This window comes from Oncorhynchus keta, unplaced genomic scaffold (assembly GCF_023373465.1).
Source record: "Oncorhynchus keta strain PuntledgeMale-10-30-2019 unplaced genomic scaffold, Oket_V2 Un_contig_5058_pilon_pilon, whole genome shotgun sequence".
Classification (NCBI taxonomy): domain Eukaryota; kingdom Metazoa; phylum Chordata; class Actinopteri; order Salmoniformes; family Salmonidae; genus Oncorhynchus; species Oncorhynchus keta.
In genome coordinates this window covers 223,541-247,740 of record NW_026288101.1, presented here as the reverse complement: position 1 = coordinate 247,740, position 24,200 = coordinate 223,541, and the positions used below count along the sequence as shown (strand labels likewise).

Genomic DNA, 24,200 nt, shown 5'->3' with positions numbered 1-24,200 from the left:
ACAGGTGTAGTTAGACCTCACAGTGAAATGCTGAATACAACAGGTGTAGTAGACCTTACAGTGAAATGCTGAATACAACAGGTGTAGTAGACTTTACATTGAACTGCTGAATACAACAGGTGTAGTAGACCTCACAGTGAAATGCTGAATACAACAGGTGTAGTAGACCTTACAGTGAAATGCTGAATACAACAGGTGTAGTAGACCTTACAGTGAAATGCTGAATACAACAGGTGTAGTAGACCTTACAGTGAAATGCTGAATACAACAGGTGTAGTTAGACCTCACAGTGAAATGCTGAATACAACAGGTGTAGTAGACCTTACAGTGAAATGCTGAATACAACAGGTGTAGTTAGACCTCACAGTGAAATGCTGAATACAACAGGTGTAGTAGACCTTACAGTGAAATGCTGAATACAACAGGTGTAGACAGACCTTACAGTGAAATGCTGAATACAACAGGGGTAGTAGACCTTACAGTGAACTGCTGAATACAACAGGTGTAGTAGACCTTACAGTGAAATGCTGAATACAACAGGTGTAGTAGACCTTACAGTGAAATGCTGAATACAATAGGTGTAGTAGACCTTACAGTGAAATGCTGAATACAACAGGTGTAGTAGACCTTACAGTGAAATGCTGAATACAATAGGTGTAGTAGACCTTACAGTGAAATGCTGAATACAACAGGTGTAGTAGACCTTACAGTGAAATGCTGAATACAACAGGTGTAGTAGACCTTACAGTGAAATGCTGAATACAATAGGTGTAGTAGACCTTACAGTGAAATGCTGAATACAACAGGTGTAGTAGACCTCACAGTGAAATGCTGAATACAGCAGGTGTAGTAGACCTTACAGTGAAATGCTGAATACAGCAGGTGTAGTAGACCTTACAGTGAAATGCTGAATACAACAGGTGTAGTAGACCTCACAGTGAAATGCTGAATAGAACAGGTGTAGTAGACCTTACAGTGAAATGCTGAATACAACAGGTGTAGTAGACCTTACAGTGAAATGCTGAATACAACAGGTGTAGTTAGACCTCACAGTGAAATGCTGAATACAACAGGTGTAGTAGACCTTACAGTGAAATGCTGAATACAACAGGTGTAGTAGACTTTACATTGAACTGCTGAATACAACAGGTGTAGTAGACCTCACAGTGAAATGCTGAATACAACAGGTGTAGTAGACCTTACAGTGAAATGCTGAATACAACAGGTGTAGTAGACCTTACAGTGAAATGCTGAATACAACAGGTGTAGTAGACCTTACAGTGAAATGCTGAATACAACAGGTGTAGTTAGACCTCACAGTGAAATGCTGAATACAACAGGTGTAGTAGACCTTACAGTGAAATGCTGAAAACAACAGGTGTAGTTAGACCTCACAGTGAAATGCTGAATACAACAGGTGTAGTAGACCTTACAGTGAAATGCTGAATACAACAGGTGTAGACAGACCTTACAGTGAAATGCTGAATACAACAGGGGTAGTAGACCTTACAGTGAACTGCTGAATACAACAGGTGTAGTAGACCTTACAGTGAAATGCTGAATACAACAGGTGTAGTAGACCTCACAGTGAAATGTGAATACAACAGGTGTAGTAGACCTCACAGTGAAATGAATACAACAGGTGAAGTAGACCTTGCAGTGAAATGCCGAATGCTGAATACAACAGGTGTAGTAGACCTCACAGTGAAATGCTGAATACAACAGGTGTAGTAGACCTCACAGTGAAATGCTGAATACAACAGGTGTAGTAGACCTTACAGTGAAATGCTGAATACAACAGGTGTAGTAGACCTCACAGTGAAATGCTGAATACAACTGGTGTAGTAGACCTCACAGTGAAATGCTGAATACAACAGGTGTAGTAGACCTCACAGTGAAATGCTGAATACAACAGGTGTAGTAGACCTCACAGTGAAATGCTGAATACAACAGGTGTAGTAAACATTACAGTGAAATGCTGAATAAAACAGGTGTAGTAGACCTTACAATGAAATGCTGAATACAACAGGTGTAGTAGACCTTACAGTGAAATGCTGAATACAACAGGTGTAGTAGACCTCACAGTGAAATGCTGAATACAACAGGTGTAGTAGACCTTACAATGAAATGCTGAATACAACAGGTGTAGTAGACCTTACAGTGAAATGCTGAATACAACAGGTGTAGTAGACCTTACAGTGAAATGTTTACTTACAAGCCCCTAACCGACAGTGCAGTTAAAAAAATATGCATAAGAATAAGAGATTTAAGTTACAAGTAATTAAAGAAGTGCCTTAAAAAAATATCAATAAATACAGGGGGGTGCTGGTACAGAGTCAATGGGGGTGGCAGCATGGGGGAGCATGGGGGTGGCAGCATCAAGTTGTGGGGGTGCTTTGCTGGCACTAAAAGATACTGCCTGCTGCAACTGTGTTAAAACAGTGTACAGTAAGTGTGTATTTTTCAGTTGTGATATTATTTTGATGTGATATGAAAGTATAAGGATTTCTGTTTCTGGAACCGTACCGCAATTGAGAATCGATTTACGTTTAGATGGAGTATTTGGCTGTTTTGGTTTCCAGAGCCAATGCAACCTTTTAAACAGAACATATAAGGTCCTTGGACTATAAGCAGGGTGGGAAATTAACACTAGCCACCAGCTAAATGTTAGTACATTTTGGCATTGACAGGTAGAATGTAATATTTCCATCCACATTGGCAAGTGGTCACACAACGAATTTGTGAGAATATTTTTTTATGTGTTTGTCAGCTTTGTAAGATAAAGAGTTTCAACATTACAGTGGTGAACATGGGGTGTGGTACAGCATAGGTTCAAACAATAGAGAGAAATATGGAGACCTTGCCCGCTCGAACACACTCTAATATCCACTACTATCTGTCGTGCTCTTTTCTTTGACATATATATATAATAATATATATAATATAATATATAATATAATATATAATATATATATAATAATATATAATATATAATATAACATCACTTTTAATCCATTTCAAAACCATTCAATAAGTGTTTTATCATTACAAAACATGTGCATTTCCCACCCGACCATAAGGAGTAGCATTTGGCTCCTTTAATCCATTATTGGGGCTAAGTAACCACCCATCCATCCCCCATTACAATCTACCCTCCTTACTTTCTCTCTGGTATCTGTTAGTGCCCAGCATCAAGGTTGTTCCAGCCAAATAACTGATTCTATCTAATGAAGAGGAAGGTTGGTAGACTTGCACACAGGAAAGATGATCTGTCCTTTTTGTTTGGTTTTTCCCCACACAGAGCAACAGATAACAGGAGTGGGGTTACGATACCTTACAGAGACACATCTGGAGAATATGGGCATAGGGTATGTGTGGTGTGGTTTCGGTATGGGGTTTGGTCATTTCGGTGTACCAATCTTCAGTGGTATGTCAATCTAATGTGCACTTTCTAATTTTGGTGTATTTGTTGTGACAGATTTCTCTTAGTCAATTTCTTGAGGATTGTGATGTTCTGATTTTGCTGTCATGATTATGAACGGACTCTCTCTCCTCAGGCCTCTTGGCACACGGCTGCAGATTCTGCACTGCCTGATTCTGCCAAGGTAACTCTTGCCTGCAGAGACCAAGGTATCGTTTTAGAGCCCTCTTGGCTGGCCAGATTGCCCTCTTGGCTGCAGAGACCAGACCCTCTTGGCTGTAGAGACCAAGTAACGCAATAGAGGTTTTAGTCTTGGCTGCAGAGGCCAAGGTAACGCAATAGAGGTTTTAGAGGCCCTCTTGGCTGCAGAGACCAAGCAGAGACCAAGGGCTAAGACCAAGGTAACAATAGAGGTTTTAGAGGCCCGCAATAGAGGTTTTAGAGGCCCTCTTGGCTGTAGAGACCAAGGTAACGCAATAGAGGTTTTAGAGGCCCTCTTGGCTGCAGAGTCCAAGGTAACGCAATAGAGGTTTTAGAGGCCCTCTTGGCTGTAGAGACCAAGGTAACGCAATAGAGGTTTTAGAGGCCCTCTTGGCTGCAGAGACCAAGGTAACGCAATAGAGGTTTTAGAGGCCCTCTTGGCTGCAGAGACCAAGGTAACGCAATAGAGGTTTTAGAGGCCCTCTTGGCTGCAGAGACCAAGGTAACGCAATAGAGGTTTTAGAGGCCCTCTTGGCTGCAGAGAGAGGCCCTCTTGGCTGCAGAGACCAAGGTAACGCAATAGAGGTTTTAGAGGCCCTCTTGGCTGGAGACTGCAGAGTTTTAGAGGCCCTCTTGGCTGTAGAGACCAAGGTAACGCAATAGAGGTTTTAGAGGCCCTCTTGGCTGTAGAGACCCTCTTGGCTGTAAGACCAAGTGTTGCTCTTTTAAACTGAATTTTCTGAAATTCTACACATTTTACTATGGGGCAGAAATACAATTTTAAAGTTTAAAGCTAGTTTCCAGCTATTCTATGTATTTGTCATTGGGCTGAGAGAAAAGTTGCAGTTTCAAAGTTAATATCCTGCAATTCTACACATTTTGCCATGGGGCTGAGTTAACATTATGCCTTGTTCTTATTCTATCTGAGTGACTCAAACATTATAACATTATAACATCAAAATCAACGGAGGCCCCATGACAAATCAACGGAGGCCCCGTGACAAATCAACGGAGGCCCCGTGACAAATCAACGGAGGCCCCGTGACAAATCAACGGAGGCCCCGTGACAAATCAACGGAGGCCCCATGACAAATCAACGGAGGCCCCATGATGACATCTTAGATTCTCCCTGTTTTGTCTAGTTTTTATGTTGGTGATTGTTTGTTCTTAAATGTGATCTTATTAAAAAACAATATGGCTCCACTGTCTTTTCTACTTACTTTATATCTGGTTTTAGTCCTTTAGGTTTACACTGAAAACGTTTGACCTGGAAATGATTTAGCAAAAGGGGAAACATTGACTTTGAGCTCACATTGAGAGGCTGATGGACAGGGAGAGGTATAGATAGAGAACAATGCATGGGAGAGAAAATCACCTCAACCACATTGTACTTCATTTTAATTTGATTTATTTATTATTGTGAAAGAAGTAAAACACCCCGAGTAATAACTGTTTTTTGTCATGTTCTCTATTCCCTGTTTTTATAATGTTTTTCAATTTTATTGCAAGAGTACTCTAACCACGGCCACATACCTAGAGCTGCACCCTTTTCTATTCCAGAGAGGGAAAAATAGAGGAAGAGTAGTATCAACACTACGATATATGATTGTCTCCTGTAGGTGTTTAATGACCCCATCCATGGCCATGTGGAGATGCATCCTCTGCTGGTCCGTATCATCGACACCCCTCAGTTCCAGAGGCTCCGCCACATTAAGCAGCTGGGAGGAACATACTTTGTCTTCCCTGGAGCCTCCCACAACCGCTTCGAGCACTCCATAGGGTATGTAGGAGTGTGTGTAAGTATGCACTAGCATAGAGTACAAGTGTGGGTGCCTGAGCACTCCATAGGGCATGTAGGAGTGTGTGTAAGTATGCACTAGCATAGAGTACAAGTGTGGGTGCCTGAGCACTCCATAGGGTATGTAGGAGTGTGTGTAAGTATGCACTAGCATAGAGTACAAGTGTGGGTGCCTGAGCACTCCATAGGGCATGTAGGAGTGTGTAAGTATGCACTAGCATACAGTACAAGTGTGGGTGCCTGAGCACTCCATAGGGTATGTAGGAGTGTGTGTAAGTATGCACTAGCATAGAGTACAAGTGTGGGTGCCTGAGCACTTCATATTTTAAAGGTGTGTGGGCTTGCACCATAGAGTACAAGTGTGGGTGCCTGAGCACTTCATAGGGTATTTGTGTGTAAATGCACTAATAGAGTACAAGTGTGGGTGCCTGAGCACTTCATAGGGTATGTAGGAGTGTGTGTAAGTATGCAAGCATAGAGTACAAGTGTGGGTGCCTGCATTTAGTCTATGGGTGGTTTTAAATAAGGGCCAAATTGGCATTTAGTCTATGTGGTTTTTCTATCTGCATTCAAAGTGTGTGTGGTGTCAGGAAAATAACCTCACACTCAACGTCAGCAAAACAAAGGAGATGATCATCATCAAGGCCATCAGACTGTTAACCAGCCACCACTAACATTGAGTGGCTGCTGCCACTTTAAACAATGCCACTTAATATAATGTTATAACCCTACATTACTCATCTCATATGTATATACTGTCCTCTCTACCATCTACTGCATCTTGCCTATGCCGCACGGCCATCGCTCATCCATATATTTCTATGTACATATTCTTATTAATTCCTTTACACTTGTGTTTAAAAGGTAGTAGTTGTGAAATTGTTAGATTACTTGTTAGATATTACTGAATGGTCGGAACTAGAAGCACAAGCATTTTGCTACACTCGCATTAACATCTGTTAACCATGTGTATGTGACAAATAAGATTTGATTTGATTTCAAAAGGCACAATAGAAACTGTCCTGGTTCTTTTTCAGCCCCTAGCCCCTTTGTTAAGCTCCCAGTTCCCAGTGGTTACCTAGCAGGTTTCCTGAGTTGTAAAATGGTTGTTGTGGTCGTGTGTTTCAGGGTGGGCTACCTGGCAGGTTCGCTGGTCCAGGAGTTGAATGAGAGACAACCAGAGCTCTTCATCTCTCATAGAGACATATTGTGTGTCCAGATCGCCGGTCTCTGTCACGACCTGGGTGAGTCTCACACACACATATATACACACTTTTTTTTCAATCTTACTTTCTCATAAATGTGATATCTCTCACTCTCCAGGTCATGGTCCTTTCTCCCATATGTTTGATGGGATGTTCATCCCCAAAGTGCGTCCAGAATCTAAGTGGAATGTAAGACCTTTCTTTCCTCATCCTCTCTCGTTTCCTCCTTTTTTGCTCTGTCTACATGTCTGTGCTGTTGTTTGTGTCAATATCTTCCTGTGTGTGCTCAAACAGGTCACCTGTATTTGTGTGTACGCTCACGTTGTGTGTGTTACAGTAATATATAATAATAATATAATAATAATATAGCACGAGGAGGCGTCCCTGGCCATGTTTGACCACCTGGTGTGTGAGAATGCCTTGGAGCCGGCGATGAAGGAGCATGGCCTGGTCCTTCCTGATGACCTGGTCTTCATCAAGGAGCAGATTGCTGGACCACAGAACACTGTCCCCCTCAGCCAGGGAGTAAGTCAGCCAGCCAGTGAGCCGGTTAGTCACTCAATGAACCAATTTAAGAATCATGGAGGTGTGGGTTCGTTTCCCACTTCTGACACCAATGGTAATGGAGACCGCCCTAGTGGTGGAAGTTTCGGTGAAGAAGCCCAAACATGACGATAACAAAACAGAAAATATAAATTTGGGGTAAACTGAATAAATCAACACCTGAAAGCCACTCTGACCCTTGTTGCCTCCTCACTGAAACCTTCACCGCTATGGCGGTAAACGTTACAATCATCAATCAACATGAGTCAGTCAACAAACATCAATCAATATTACTTCATGAATATGATTTATTTATGCTTTCTAGCATTTCATTCTCTACGGGTTGAATTTAAACTAATTTGAACTAATTTGGAGTTTCATGCTCGGATGTCTGTCTGTAGTCTGAGTCTGTTCTTTTCCCCTCCACAGTGGCCATATAAGGGCCGACCAGAGGAGAAGTCCTTCCTCTATGAGATTGTGGCCAACAAAAGGAACGGTATCGATGTAGACAAGTGGGACTACTTCGCCAGGTGAGTCCCCCAGTTGGAGTTTATCCCTTTTAGAAACGATGATCAATTACTGGAGTAAGCTATATTAGAGATCTAACAATACATAGGAACATTGGAGTATATTAGGAAGATAGTATGGGTAACTTTTCTTAAATAATCTTCAGGGCCTAAAATGAACACCTGCCAAATGCAGATTTTGGCATTGGCAGGTAAGATGTTTATTTCACCAGCCACGTTGGTGGGTGGTCAGGGCTCCACAGTGAGAACTATGAATCCTATATAGCCTATTCCACCTTCAACACTGTCTGGCTATAATGTGCACATTTGAATAGCTGAGTGAAATATATATTTTCAGAAGCGCTGCTCACAGGCATAAAACTATAAAAGTTGGTCTAATTTACTTGAAACTGAAGTCTACTGAAGTGAGACTTGGTCCTTGTGTTTCTATTTATATTGTTTTGTTCACAAGCTATGTTGTTTCTCTATGTTTGACTTTCAACTGCTAGGGAAGAGAAGACAAATCTTCTACTAGTCAGACTCAATCTCATAGGCACTAACATGACTCGAGTCATGCTACCACGGTAACCTCCCGCCCTTAAAGGGGCAGGTGAATTTTTTTTGTCTCATCTGATATTTTGGTTAAAAGAAAATGAAATTAACTTGTTGACGCACCCCATCCGGGATAATTGTCATCAGCAACGCTGAATAGCATAGCATCACAGTCAAATAATATTACAAAAATATTCATATTCATGAAATCACAAGTGCAAAATTGCAGAACACAGTCTAGCCTTTTGTTAATCCACCTGTCGTCTCAGATTTTGAAATTATGCTTTACAGCGAAAGCAATCCAAGCGTTTGTGTAAGTTTATCGATCGCATGACAAAACATTAAGTACACTTAGTATCAGGTAGCTTGGTCACGGAAATCAGAAAAGCAAATTAATCGTTTACCTTTGATGATCTTCGGATGTTTTCACTCACGAGACTCCCAGTTACACAACAAATGTTCATTTTGTTCCATAAAGATTATTTTTATATACCTCCGTTTGTTTGTCGCGTTATGTTCAGAAATCCACAACGCAGACAAATTCCAAATAATATCCATAATGTCCACAGAAAAATGTCAAACGTTTTTTATAATCAATCCTCAGGTTGTTTTTAAAATATATATTCGATAATATATCAACCGGGAGTGTAGGTTTTTCAATAGGACAGGGAGAAACAATGGCCTCTTTACTCTGTTACGCAAAACTCATTCTGAGAGCCCCCATCTATCCACTTACGCAATGTGATCTCTCACGCTAATTTTTCAAAATAAAAGCCTGAAACTATGTCTAAAGACTGTGGACACCTTAGGGAAGCCATAGAAAAAGGAATCTGGTTGATATCCCTTTAAATGGAGGATAGGCATGCATAGGAACAGAAGGGTTTCAAAATAAGAGGCACTTCCTGATTGGATTTTCCTCAGGCTTTCGCCTGCAATATCAGTTCTATTATACTCACAGACAATATTTTGACAGTTTTGGAAACTTTAGAGTGTTTTCTATTCTAATCTGACAATTATATGCATATTCTAGTTTCTGGGGCTGAGAAATAGGCCGTTTCAAATGGGTATGTTTTTACCAAAAACGAAAATACTGCCCCTACACGCAAACGGTTAAACAATATACCACATTTCTTTTTTTTCAGAGACATTACAAAGCATGCTCATCTGTTTTGTTGGTGTAATTTTAGTTGGTGTAATTTTAGCGGGAAAAAATATTTTTGCTGGTAAAAACGTTTTTTTGTCAAATGCGCCAAATAGACTTTATAGTAAAATGCTTACTTACAAGCCCTTAACCAACAATGCTTTAAGAAGTTAAGAAAAAAATTACATGAAGTCTTGGGTAAAAAATAGATAAGTAGAAAATGAAAGTAACAAATTAACAGCAGCAGTAAAATAACAAGCGAGGCTTTTTACAGGGGGTGCCGATACAGAGTCAATGTGTGGGGGCACCGGCTAGTCGAAGTAATTGAGGTATTATGTACATGTAGGTAGAGTTAAAGTGACTATGCATAGATTATAAATGGAGAGTAGCAGTGTAAAAGAGGGGTCTGGGTAGCCCTTTGAGTAGCTGTTCAGGAGTCTTATGGCTTGGGGTGTAGAAGCTGTTAAGAAGCCTTTTGGACCTAGATTTGGCGCTCCGGTACCGCTTGCCGTGCAGTAGCAGAGAGAACAGTCTATGACTAGGGTGGCTGGAGTCTTTGACCATTTTTAGGGCCTTCCTTTGGCACCACCTGATATAGAGGTCCTGCATGGCAGGAAGCTTGGCCCCAGTGATGTACTGAACTGTACGCACTATCCTCTGTAGCACCTTGAGGTCGGAGGCCGAGCAGTTGCCATACCAGGCAGTGATGCAACCAGTCGGGTCCTTCTGTAGCTCAGTTGGTAGAGCATGGCGCTTGTAACGCCAGGGTAGTGGGTTCGATTCCCGGGACCACCCATACGTAGAATGTATGCACACATGACTGTAAGTCGCTTTGGATAAAAGCGTCTGCTAAATGGCATATATTATTATTAGGATGCTCTCGATGGTGCAGCTGTAGAACCTTTTGAGAATCTGGGGACCCCATGCCAAATCTTCTCAGTCTCCTGCCTGCTTCACAACTGTCTTAGTGTGTTTAGACCATGATAGTTTGTTGGTGATGTGGACACCAAGGAACTTGAAGCTCTCAACCTGTTCCACTACAGCCCCGTCGATGAGAATGGGGCGTACCTAGTCCTCCTTTTCCTGTAGTCCACACTCATCCCCTTTGTCTTGATCACGTTGAGGAAAAGGTTGTTGTCCTGGCACCACACGGCCAGGTCTCTGACCTCCTCCCTATAGGCGGTCTCATCGTTGTTGGTGATCAGGCCTACCACTGGTGTCATCGGCAAACTTAATGATGGTGTTGGAGTCATGCTTGGCCACGCAGTCATGAGTGAACAGGGAGTACAGGAGGGGACTGAGCACGCACCCCTGAGGGGCCCCCGTGTTGAGGATCAGCGTGGCGAATGTGTTGTTCCTTACCTCCTGACGGGGCGACCCGTCAGGAAGTCCAGGATCGAGTTGCAGAGGGAAGTGTTTAGTCCCAGGGTCCTTAGCTTAGTGATGAACTTCGAGGGCACTATGGTGTTGAACTGTAGTCAATGAATAGCATTCTCACATACACTACCCTTCAACAGTTTGGGGTCACTTAAAACCAATTTTTTGTCCTTCAAAATAACATCAAATTGATCAGTGTAGACATTGTTAATGTTGTAAATGACTATTGTGGCTTGAAACAGCGGATTTTTCATGGAGTATCTACATAGGCGTACAGAGGCCCATTATCAGAAACAATCACTCCAGTGTTACAATAGCACGTTGTGTTAGCTAATTCAAGTTTATCATTTGAAAAGGCTAATTGATCATTAGAAAACCCTTTTGCAATTATATTAGCACAGCTGAAAACTGTTGTTCTGATTTAAAGAAGCAATAAAACTGGTCTTCTTTAGACTAGTTGAGTATCTGGAGCATCAGCATTTGTGGGTTTACTTACAGGTTCAAAATGGCCTGAAACAAAGACCTTTCTTCTGAAACTCAGTCTATTCTTGTTCTGAGAAATGAAGGCTATTCCATGCAAGAAATTGCCAAGAAACTGAAGATCTCATACAACGCTGTGTACTACACCCTTCACAGAACAGCACAAACTGGCTCTATCCAGAATAGATAGAGGAGTGGGAGGCCCCGGTGCACAACTGAGCAAGAGAACAAGTACATTAGAGTCTCTTGTTTGAGAAACCGAGGACTCACAAGTCCTCAACTGGCAGCTTCATTAAATATTACCTGCAAAACACCAGTCTCAACATCAACAGTGAAGAGGCGACTCCGGGACGCTGGCCTTCTAGGCAGAGTTGCCAAGAAAAAGCCATATGCACTTTGCAAAGAAAAAGCCAATACACATTGCCTGTGAGCATCAGAGGTGAACCAGTTGCTTGAGCAAGACATTCATCAGCATTTCTCTGACTACTTCCCTCCATTGAGTCAAATAAACTTCTGATTCCAGGAGGACCATGAGCTGTTGCTATTGATAAGGTGTCTGATTCATCATCTTCACCTCGAATTATCAGAGGTTGCTTGTTGTGAGCGCTGAGGGAACTTTATGCACTTGGCCAGATGATTCTGCATCTTTGTTGCATTCTTCACATATTATATCACATGTATATGTTCTTCTTCACTTCATCTAACCTGACCTCTGCCCAAATTGCTCACTCTTCTCTAACTCACGGCTGTCATGATCACTTGTACCAGACTGTGTCTCTTCTCCTCCCATAGGATCTCTGATGGCTAACAATAACATATCCTGACAGAATGTAAACCTTATACGTTCCCCTCTCTCCCTCAGTGACATGAATAATACGTACATTTCATATCTAAAAGTCAGATTTCATCGAAATCCCCCTTGTGACAGGAAATGGACGCTTGTTGTGTGCAACAGGGAGTAACATTTGAATGGAAGCTTCACACAAAAAAATGGGTTAAAAATTAAATGGGTTAAAATCTTGCTGGAAGTGACAGGGTTGGTGTAGGGACGTGTCAAAATGCAGAATTTTAGCACTTAAGCAAGCCTTTATTCATATAAAATCTGATGAATTGAATTCTCCATGTGGTCTATATTAAAGGGCACTTCATTTAATATAACAGGCTTTAAAATTCCAATATTGACGCACAATTTCTGCTTAAAATAATACAAGACACTCATTTTGTGGAACTACCATTTCATTGTAGAGCAAAGGAAATGCATAAACATTTATATTGTTTAGTGAGATCCTTTTTTAAAAAACTTAAATGACAACAGGAACATTGAAAATGTATTTTTATTTTATTAATGACAGGTAAAGGAAAACCCAGACAAAACCAACAGAGACTCCCTCACTTTCTCACCCCACAGGGACTGCTTCCACCTGGGTATCCAAAATAACTTTGACTACCGTCGCTTTCTCAAGTTTGCCCGTGTGTGTGAGGTGGACGGGAAGAAGCACATCTGCACCCGAGACAAGGTAAATGCTTCTGCTTGGCCCAGCTACGCTTCCTATTCATTCCCTGGAGTTTATGTTTTCATTCAACTATTGGTAAAGTAGTTAGGGAGTAGCCGAGTTTAGTGGTGATATCCATGTGTGTTGTCCACATACAGGAAGTGGGTAATCTTTATGACATGTTCCACACACGCAACTGCCTGCATAGAAGGGCCTACCAGCACAAGGTGGGCAACATCATAGAGACAATGTAAGTACTCTCACCTCAACAGGTGTTTAATACTGGTAACTGCCAAGATAGAGGAAACACCAACATAGTATCTTAATAGCGTGTTGGGCCACTACGAGCCAGAACAGCTTCAATGCACCGTGGCATAGTTTCTAAGTGTCTGGAAGTCAATTGGAGGGATGCGACACCATTCTTCCACATTATAAATTCTATAATTAGTTGTTTTGTTGATTGTGGTAGAATCTCCCATAAGGGTTCAATTGGGTTGAGATCTGGTGACTGAGACTGCCATATGGTTTACATCGTGTTCATGCTCATCAAACCATTCAGTGACCACTCATGCCCTGTGTGTGGCGGCATTTCTATTTATTATGGATCCAAGGCGGCGGCTACTCTTCCTGGGATCCGGCAAAATTAAGGCAGTTATACAATTTAAAAAAGATTATAATACATTCGTTACAGAATTTACAACACACAAAGTGTTCCCTTAGGACTTTAACCCACTACCACATATCTACAACGAAAACATCCATGTGTATGTGTGTGTACGTTATCATGCCTGTTTATGCATGGTATGTCATCCCTAAGTTTGCTAATCTTGCCAATGAGAAAGAAATTAAAGTAGTTGGCAATATCAGTGGCTTTTGTGATAAATGAGGGATCTTATTCAATGAATGATGAAGCTGAGTTGTTATCCTGTGGGGACATAGTCGTGGTATAGCCAAAATAATGGCCTGCCCAGCATGTTTGTTGCTTAATTAACTCAGAAACCACACCTGTGTGGAAGCACCTGCTTTAAATACACTCATTTACTTGAGTTTCCATAACTTTTGTCAGTTTTTAAAAGTTAAGAACATATTCTTATTTACAATGACTGCCTACCCCAGCCAAACCCGGACGACGCTGGGCCAATTGTGCGCCGCCCTATAGGACTCCCAATCACATCCAGTTGTGATTCAGCCTGGAATCGAACCAGGGTCTGTAGTGACGCCTCTAGCACTGAGATGCAGTGCCTTAGACTTCTGCGCCACTGGGAGCCCTACAGTACCAGTCAAAAGTTTGGACACACCAACTCATTTAAGGGTTTTGTACTATTTCTACATTGTAGAATAATAGTGAAGACATCAAAACTATGAAATAACCCATATGGAATCATGTAGTAACCAAACAACGGTAAAACAAATCCAAATATATTTTAGATTCTTCAAAGTAGCCACCATTTGCCTTGATGACAGCTTTGCACACGGTTGGCATTCTCTCAACCAGCTTCACCTGGAATGCTTTTCCAAATATCTTGAAGGAGTTCCCACATATGCTGAGCACATGTTGGCTGCTCTTCCATCACTCTGCGTTCCAACTCATCCCAAACAATTTCAATTGGGTTGAGGTCTGGTGATTGTGGAGGCCAAGTCATCTGATGCAGCACTCCATCACTCTCCTTCTTGGTCAAATAGCCCTTATGCAGCCTGGAGGTATGTTGGGTCATTGTCCTCTTGAAAAACAAATGACAGTCCCACTAAGCGCAAACCAGATGGGATGACATATCACTTCAGAATGCTGTGGTAGCCATGGTGATTAAGTGTGCCTTTAATTCTAAATAAATCACTGACAGTGTCACCAACAAAGCACCAACACACCACATCCTCCATGCTTCATGGTGGGAACCACACACCAACACACCACCACCTCCATGCTTCATGGTGGGAACCACACACCAACACACCACCACCTCCATGCTTCATGGTGGGAACCACACACCAACACACCACATCCTCCATGCTTCATGGTGGGAACCACACACCAACACACCACCTCCTCCATGCTTCATGGTGGGAACCACACACCAACACACCACCTCCTCCATGCTTCATGGTGGGAACCACACACCAACACACCACCTCCTCCATGCTTCATGGTGGGAACCACACACCAACACACCACCTCCTCCATGCTTCATGGTGGGAAATACACATGAGGAGATCTGTTCACCTACTCCTCCATGCTCTCACAAAGACACCACATCCTCCATGGCGGTGGGAACCAAAAACACACCACCTCTCCAATTTGGGACTCATCAGACCAAAGGACAGATTTCCACTTCATGGTGGGAATGTCCATTGTTTGGGTTTCTTCATGGCCCAACACAAGTCTCTTCTTATTATTACTACTGTCCTTTAGTAGGTGGGTTCTTTGCAGCAATTAGACCATGAAGGCCCACAGACCTCCTCCATGATTCATGCAGTCTCCTCTGAACAGTTGATGTTGAGATGTGTCTGTTACTTGTGAACTCTGTGAAGCATTTATTTGGGCTGCAATTTTCGAGGCTGGTAACTCTAATGAACTTACCCTCTGGGTCTTCCTTTCCTGTGGCGGTCCTCATGAGAGACAGGTAACTCTAATGAACTTACCCTCTGGGTCTTCCTTTCCTGTGGCGGTCCTCATGAGAGACAGGTAACTCTAATGAACTTACCCTCTGGGTCTTCCTTTCCTGTGGCGGTCCTCATGAGAGACAGTTTCATCAAACCACTTGATAGTTTTTGCGACTGCTGGAGTGCTGCATCAGATGACCTGTCAAAGTTGTTGACATTTTCCATATTGACTGACCTTCATTTCTTAAAGTAATGATGGACTGTCGTGTCTCTCTGCTTATTTGAGCTGTTCTTGCAATAATATGGACTTGGTCTTTTACCAAAAAGGGCTATGTTCTGTATACCAACCCTACCTTGTCACACCACATCTGATCGGCTCAAACGCATTGAGGAAAGAAATCCCACAAATGAACTTTTAACGAGGCACAACTTTTATTTTAAATGCATTCCAGGTGACTACTGTGAGGTTCTAATTTTTCAGAGTAAGTAACTCACGGACGGACACTAGAGAAGCTTAACCAAGGTTAATTCTCCCCAAAGGGTCTTTACAGCTGTAATTCAGACACAGACATGTCTTCCCCCGTGGTGGGGGAGTCTCCTCCTTGTCTCTAAACAGCCTCATTCTTGCTAAGCAGGGAACTAAGTGATATGAGCCTTCAACGGTTTCTCCCCTTATCAGTACTGTCCCATGCAGTTGGTTTCCCTGAACTCAACCCCTCCCAAGCTTCATTACGGCCCCCTCCCTCATGTCTCATTATGGCCCCTTCCCTCCCTCATGTCTCATTATGGCCCCCTCCCAAGCTTCATTATGGCCCCTCCCAAGCTTCATTATGGCCCCCTCCCAAGCTTCATTATGGCCCCCTCCCAAGCTTCATTATGGCCCCCTCTCCCCTCATGTCTCATTATGCCCCCTCCCAAGCTTCATTATGGCCCCCTCTCTCCCTCATGTCTCATTATGCCCCCTCCCAAGCTTCATTATGGCCCCCTCCCAAGCTTCATTATGGCCCCCTCTCAAGCTTCATTATGGCCCCTCTCCCTTATGTCTCATTATGGCCCCCTCCCAAGCTTCATTATGGCCCCCTGCCAAGCTTCATTACGGCCCCCTCCCTCATGTCTCATTATGGCCCCTTCCCTCCCTCATGTCTCATTATGGCCCCTTCCCTCCCTCATGTCTCATTATGGCCCCCTCCCTCATGTCTCATTATGGCCTCCTCCCTCATGTCTCATTACGGCCCCCTCCCTCATGTCTCATTACGGCCCCTCCCTCATTTCTCATTACGGCCCCCTCCCTCATGTCTCATTATGGCCCCCTCCCTCATGTCTCATTATGGCCCCCTCCCTCATGTCTCATTATGGCCCCCTCCCTCATGCCTCATTATGGCCCCCTCCCTCCCTCATGTCTCATTATGGCCCCCTCCCTCCCTCATGTCTCATTATGGCCTCCTCCCTCATGTCTCATTATGGCCTCCTCCCTCATGTCTCATTACGGCCCCCTCCCTCATTTCTCATTACGGCCCCTCCTCCCTCATGTCTCATTATGGCCTCCTCCCTCATGTCTCATTATGGCCCCCTGCCTCATGTCTCATTATGGCCCCCTCCCTCATGCCTCATTATGTCCCCTCCCTCCCTCATGTCTCATTATGGCCCCCTCCCTCCCTCATGTCTCATTATGGCCCCCTCCCTCCCTCCCTCACGTCTCATTATGGCCCCCTCCCTCCCTCACGTCTCATTATGGCCCCCTCCCTCCCTCACGTCTCATTATGGCCCCCTCCCTCCCTCACGTCTCATTATGGCCCCCTCCCTCCCTCATGTCTCATTATGGCCCCCTCCCTCCCTCATGTCTCATTATGGCCCCCTCCCTCCCTCATGTCTCATTATGGCCCCCTCCCTCCCTCATGTCTCATTATGGCCCCCTCCCTCCCTCATGTCTCATTATGGCCCCCTCCCTCCCTCATGTCTCATTATGGCCTCCTCCCTCCCTCATGTCTCATTATGGCCTCCTCCCTCCCTCATGTCTCATTATGGCCTCCTCCCTCCCTCATGTCTCATTATGGCCTCCTCCCTCCCTCATGTCTCATTATGGCCTCCTCCCTCCCTCATGTCTCATTATGGCCTCCTCCCTCCCTCATGTCTCATTATGGCCTCCTCCCTCCCTCATGTCTCATTATGGCCCCCTCCCTCATGTCTCATTATGGCCTCCTCCCTCCCTCATGTCTCATTATGGCCTCCCCCTCCCTCATGTCTCATTATGGCCCCCTCCCTCCCTCATGTCTCATTATGGCCTCCTCCCTCCCTCATGTCTCATTATGGCCTCCCCTCCCTCATGTCTCATTATGGCCCCCTCCTCCCTCATGTCTCATTATGGCCTCCTCCCTCCCTCATGTCTCATTATGGCCTCCTCCCTCCCTCATGTCTCATTATGGCCTCCTCCCTCCCTCATGTCTCATTATGGCCCCCTCCCCTCATGTCTCATTATGGCCCCCTCCCTCATGTCTCATTATGGCCTCCTCCCTCCCTCATGTCTCATTATGGCCTCCTCCCTCATGTCTCATTATGGCCTCCTCCTCCCTCATGTCTCATTATGGCCTCCTCCCTCCTCATGTCTCATTATGGCCTCCTCCCTCCCTCATGTCTCATTATGGCCTCCCCTCCCTCATGTCTCATTATGCCCCCCTCCCTCATGTCTCATTATTCCCCCTCCCTCATGTCTCATTATGCCCCCCTCCCTCATGTCTCATTATGCCCCCCTCCCTCATGTCTCATTATGCCCTCCCTCCTCATGTCTCATTATGCCCCCCCTTCATGTCTCATTATGCCCCCTCCTCCCTCATGTCTCATTATGGCCCCTCCTCCTCCTCATGTCTCATTATGCCTCCCCCTCCCTCATGTCTCATTATGGCCTCCCCCCCTCATGTCTCATTATGGCCTCCCCCCTCCCTCATGTCTCATTATGCCCCCTCCCCTCCTCATGTCTCATTATGCCTCCCCCTCCCTCATGTCTCATTATGGCCCCCTCCCTCCCTCACGTCTCATTATGGCCCCCTCCCTCCCTCATGTCTCATTATGGCCCCCTCCCTCCCTCATGTCTCATTATGGCCCCCTCCCTCCCTCATGTCTCATTATGGCCCCCTCCCTCCCTCATGTCTCATTATGGCCCCCTCCCTCCCTCATGTCTCATTATGGCCCCCTCCCTCCCTCATGTCTCATTATGGCCCCCTCCCTCCCTCATGTCTCATTATGGCCTCCTCCCTCCCTCATGTCTCATTATGGCCTCCTCCCTCCCTCATGTCTCATTATGGCCTCCTCCCTCCCTCATGTCTCATTATGGCCTCCTCCCTCCCTCATGTCTCATTATGGCCTCCTCCCTCCCTCATGTCTCATTATGGCCTCCTCCCTCCCTCATGTCTCATTATGGCCTCCTCCCTCCCTCATGTCTCATTATGGCCCCCTCCCTCCCTCATGTCTCATTATGGCCTCCTCCCTCCCTCATGTCTCATTATGGCCTCCCCTCCCTCATGTCTCATTATGGCCCCCTCCCTCCCTCATGTCTCATTATGGCCTCCTCCCTCCCTCATGTCTCATTATGGCCTCCCCCTCCCTCATGTCTCATTATGGCCCCCTCCCTCCCTCATGTCTCATTATGGCCTCCTCCCTCCCTCATGTCTCATTATGGCCTCCTCCCTCCTCATGTCTCATTATGGCCTCCTCCCTCCCTCATGTCTCATTATGGCCCCCTCCCTCATGTCTCATTATGGCCCCCTCCTCATGTCTCATTATGGCCTCCTCCCTCCCTCATGTCTCATTATGGCCTCCTCCCTCCCTCATGTCTCATTATGGCCTCCTCCCTCCCCTCATGTCTCATTATGGCCTCCTCCCTCCCTCATGTCTCATTATGGCCTCCTCCCTCCCTCATGTCTCATTATGGCCTCCCCCCTCCCTCATGTCTCATTATGCCCCCCTCCCTCATGTCTCATTATCCCCCCCTCCCTCATGTCTCATTATGCCCCCCTCCCTCATGTCTCATTATGCCCCCCCTCCCTCATGTCTCATTATGCCCTCCTCCCTCATGTCTCATTATGCCCCCCTCCCTCATGTCTCATTATGCCCCCCTCCTCCCTCATGTCTCATTATGGCCTCCTCCCTCATGTCTCATTATGCCTCCCCCCCTCATGTCTCATTATGGCCTCCCCTCCCTCATGTCTCATTATGGCCTCCCCCCCTCATGTCTCATTATGCCCCCTCCCTCATGTCTCATTATGCCTCCCCCCTCCCTCATGTCTCATTATGGCCTCCCCCTCCTCATGTCTCACTATGGCCTCCCCCTCCCTCATGTCTCATTATGCCCTCCCTCATGTCTCATTATGCCTCCCCTCCCTCATGTCTCATTATGGCCTCCCCTCCCTCATGTCTCATTATGCCTCCCCTCCATCATGTCTCATTATGGCCTCCCCTCCTCATGTCTCATTATGCCTCCTCCCCTCATGTCTCATTATGGCCTCCCCTCCCTCATGTCTCATTATGGCCTCCCCTCCCTCATGTCTCATTATGCCTCCCCTCCTCATGTCTCATTATGGCCTCCCCCTCCATCATGTCTCATTATGGCCTCCCCTCCTCATGTCTCATTATGGCCTCTCCTCCCTCATGTCTCATTATGGCCTCCCCCTCCATCATGTCTCATTATGGCCTCCCCCTCCTCATGTCTCATTATGGCCTCCCCCTCCTCATGTCTCATTATGGCCTCCCCCTCCCTCATGTCTCATTATGCCTCCCCCCTCCCTCATGTCTCATTATGGCCTCCCCCCTCCATCATGTCTCATTATGGCCTCCCCTCTGTCTCATTATGGCCTCCCTCCCTCATGTCTCATTATGGCCTCCCTCATGTCTCATTATGGCCTCCCTCATGTCTCATTATGGCCTCCCTCATGTCTCATTATGGCCTCCCTCATGTCTCATTATGGCCTCCCTCATGTCTCATTATGGCCTCCCTCATGTCTCATTATGGCCTCCCTCATGTCTCATTATGGCCTCCCTCATGTCTCATTATGGCCTCCCCCCCCCTCATGTCTCATTATGGCCTCCCCCCCCCTCATGTCTCATTATGGCCTCCCCCCTCCCTCATGTCTCATTATGGCCTCCCCCCTCCCTCATGTCTCATCAAGGCTAGTTTGAAGTATCTCAAATATAAAATATATTTTGATTTGTTTCACATGTCTTAATGTTGATGTCTTCATTATCATTCTACAAAGTAGAATACAAAGGAAACCCCTGGAATGAGTAGGTGTCCAATATAACCCTTAACCCCTGGAATGAGTAGGTGTCCAATATAACCCTTAACCCCTGGAATGAGTAGGTGTCCAATATAACCCTTAACCCCTGGAATGAGTAGGTGTCCAATATAACCCTTAACCCCTGGAATGAGTAGGTGTCCAATATAACCCTTAACCCCTGGAATGAGTAGGTGTCCAATATAACCCTTAACCCCTGGAATGAGTAGGTGTCCAATATAACCCTTAACCCCTGGAATGAGTAGGTGTCCAATATAACCCTTAACCCCTGGAATGAGTAGGTGTCCAATATAACCCTTAACCCCTGGAATGAGTAGGTGTCCAAACTTTCCCCTGGTACTGTATATCTGTGTTATTTCCTATATTAAATACATTCATACAGGTTCTCAGAAATAGATTTTTTTCTGCTGTATTTTATATGTTCAAAATGAGATGTTATATTGTCTTGTCTTTTTTCAGGATCACAGAGGCCTTTTTAAAGGCAGACCCCACATCCAGATACAAGGTTCAGGGGGAAAGATGTTCACCATCTCCACAGCAATAGACAACATGGAGGCCTACACTAAACTCACAGGTCCGTTCAACCCTATAGAAATATAAAGTGTAGAATGGCTCTGGTCTGTTCTACTTACTCTCAAACCTCTGGTTGTCTGGGTTTTATGCCAGGTGTCAAGGCTGTCCAAACAGCTGGGTTTTCCATGCCTGTTTTTTTGTGTGGCACATTGCTGTCCATATAATTACTGCTGGGTTTGGTTTGCATGATTACCTCTTATCTTCCCACACTCCTTATCACCTTGTCTCTCCCTCTCCCTCCCTCCTCCTTTCCCCTGTAGACCATGTGTTTGAGCAGATTATGTACTCGTCATCCTCTGAGCTGGCTGAGGCCAGAGAGATCCTCCAAAACATCACCTGCAGACGCCTCTACAAGTGTGTGGGACAGACTCAGGCTGAGAAGCGAATGGAGGTTTCACAGGTGTGTGTGCGTGTGTTTGGAGAGAGGATATCCTTCCATGGCATACTAGCGGAGCTTTCTACGAGATTCATATTATGTACCTCTCACCCTCGTCTTCTCTTCCCCCAGGAAAAGCTCCTGGACTGGGCAGGCTGTGTGGCGAGGTCCAGGCCTCAGAATGACCTTCAAAATGTTACTCTGCAGCCAGGGGACTTTGTTGTCAATGTGAGTGTCCAGTCTTTTCACCTCAATCAGGGAACTGATTGAAAACATTTTACCATAGCCCCCCCTTTTCTATAGGTAACCCTTTGTTACCAGTTGTTCTGTTGAACATAGGTATCTCTTTGTAAGTCCATCTCCCCCCTCTCTCTTTCTCTCTATCAGATCATCAACATGGACTGGGGTATGAAGGAGAAGAACCCCATCGACAAAGTGCACTTCTACTGTAAGAACGACCCAACCAAAGCTTACCGGATCCGCAAGGACCAGGTCACTACTTCAATTACATGTTTTATTTTATTTTTTATTATCTAATCATTTTTGGAGCTTGGAAACATGATATAAGGCAATTGTTGTTCCTGTAGGTGTCCAAGCTGCTGCCAGTACGGTTTGCTGAGCAGCTTATCAGGGTCTACTGTAAGAAGACCGATGAGAGGACCATGGAGGCAGCTAAGAAGAACTTTGTCCAGTGGTGCATGGATATGAACTTCTCCAAACCTCAGGTCAGGAGGCCTCTCTTTCATTTATATATCATTTTATCTCAAGTTGTTAGCGTTTTTACGTTGACAGTGCAAGGCTAAGCCAGCTAGCTTTCCCTATGGTTTAAAATTTACACTGGTATCCCTGTGTGTTTGTGATCACATTTATTTAGGATGGAGATGTGATTGCACCAGAGCTCACCCCTCTTAAGGCAAGCTGGGCACACAACAATGACAATGATGAAGAGGATAGCCAGGGAGGAAGAAGAGGCTGGGCTACAGTCAATGGTGGACAAGAGAAGGCAAAGACCAGACTCTTTTAAGAGGAAGATGAGAAACGAGAGGGTATCCTTCTGCTTACGGCAGTGGTTACCAATCATGGTCTTTGAAGGCCACAGGGTATGTAAGGTTTTGTTCCAAGCCAGCACTAACACACCTGGTTCAGCTAATCTATGTCATGATGATGAACTAACTAGCTGAATCAGGTGTGTTCATGATCTGTTGTAACAAAAGCCTGCACACCCTGTTGCTCCCTAGGACCATGGGTTGGTGAGTCAGACTTTCAGAAGAAGGTGCTTTAATCTGTTCGTTCTGTTCACTCTGATTACGTTTTTCCAGGGATTAGATCATGTAGTTTAATTTTTAAATTTACTTTTTATGTTTTATTTCAAGCATACATTTTAGGTTTGGATATCTTAACGTTATGCTATTTCATGGTAAGAGAAGTGTGGGAGTATGTGAGTATACATACCTGATCTCCCAGGCTATGCATGTTGATGTATGCCACTATCAGACATGGATCTTTCCTATAGCCAAGCAACAACTATTACATATTTATCCATCCTGGTGAAAGTTACTCTTTGGACAAGCTGCTTTACCTTGTAATACTCCCAAAGCTGAATATGTACTTATCCTTGGTGTTATATTTGATCCACATGCAAACAAACAGGTAGCCATTGTTTGTGTTTCAGGGCATTGTCTTTCTTTTATGCATGGTTTCTACGCTGTTTTAGTTTTTACACCTACCATAGTTAGCCTGGTCATGCATACCTACAGTATGTAGGCAAAAGTAGGAGTTGACTAAAGCACATACAGATCAGGGTACAATATAACTTAATTATCTTCCAAAAAGCCACCACTTTAACTGACAAACAATGTTAAGTTATCATATTATCTTTGTTTTCATCCATGTACCCTACTGAGGCAAGTAGGTTAGCAGCTATCTGTCTAGTGTTTGGTATCATTTGGGAGTCTCGTTATGTTATCTTCATTTAAACAATGTTTCCCCTAAAGTCTGCCTCGAGATGAGCCCACAGCTGTTGATCAGACATGTTTGTTGATTTAACTTATGCACTTTGTTTTAAATAAAGAATATCATTTTGAATGAAAGACTAATTTGGGGGAGAGTCTCACCATTTGAAGGGTTTTGTAATACAGAATGTAGCTGGCCACATCTGCAAAATTACAACCCTCTTCTCTGCCTGGCTATCTCTGTTCTGTTTCCTTACAACTTTGTGTAGAAGACAGCTCTGGGGGGTCTATGGTAAACGGCTTGAGTCGTTCACGTTAGGATGGAATGCATAGTATACCCTGTTGTGAGAGGGTCAGTGCTATCCGGGTTCCTTGGGACATTCCTACCCTAAACCTTAACCCCTAACCTTAGCCCTTACCTTAACCCTTACCTTAACCCCCAACCTTAACCCTTACCTTAACCCCTAACCTTAACCCCTAACCTTAACCCCTAACCTTAACCCTTACCTTAACCCCTAACCTTAACCCCTAACCTTAACCCCTAACCTTAACCCCTAAACCTTAACCCCTAACCTTAACCCCTAACCTTAACCCCTAACCTTAACCCCTAACCTTAACCCTTACCTTAACCCCTAACCTTAACCCCTAACCTTAACCCCTAAACCTTAACCCCTAAACCTTAACCCCTAACCTTAACCC

General features: G+C 44.7%; 1 protein-coding gene and 1 long non-coding RNA gene across 2 annotated transcripts; one reads left to right on the top strand and one right to left on the bottom strand.

Annotated features, from left to right (window-relative positions):
• Positions 1 to 143: 143 nt before the first annotated feature.
• LOC127925093 (uncharacterized) lies at positions 144 to 1,356 on the bottom strand. The gene is made up of 3 exons (XR_008119716.1): positions 1,199 to 1,356; positions 552 to 817; positions 144 to 244 (listed from the first exon to the last, which is right to left on the bottom strand). It is a non-coding gene; the product is annotated as an uncharacterized LOC127925093 (long non-coding RNA).
• Positions 1,357 to 4,976: 3,620 nt separating this feature from the next.
• On the top strand, positions 4,977 to 23,645 carry LOC127925092 (deoxynucleoside triphosphate triphosphohydrolase SAMHD1-like). Its single transcript, XM_052509897.1, is given in 15 exon segments — positions 4,977 to 5,009; positions 5,242 to 5,402; positions 6,549 to 6,664; positions 6,744 to 6,814; positions 6,995 to 7,150; positions 7,598 to 7,698; positions 12,633 to 12,741; positions 12,876 to 12,967; positions 21,060 to 21,085; positions 21,088 to 21,174; positions 21,434 to 21,573; positions 21,682 to 21,777; positions 21,937 to 22,041; positions 22,137 to 22,274; positions 22,424 to 23,645. Coding segments are annotated over 15 exon segments (1,581 nt in total). The 3' UTR covers positions 22,574 to 23,645.
• The last annotated feature ends 555 nt before the right edge of the window (positions 23,646 to 24,200 follow it).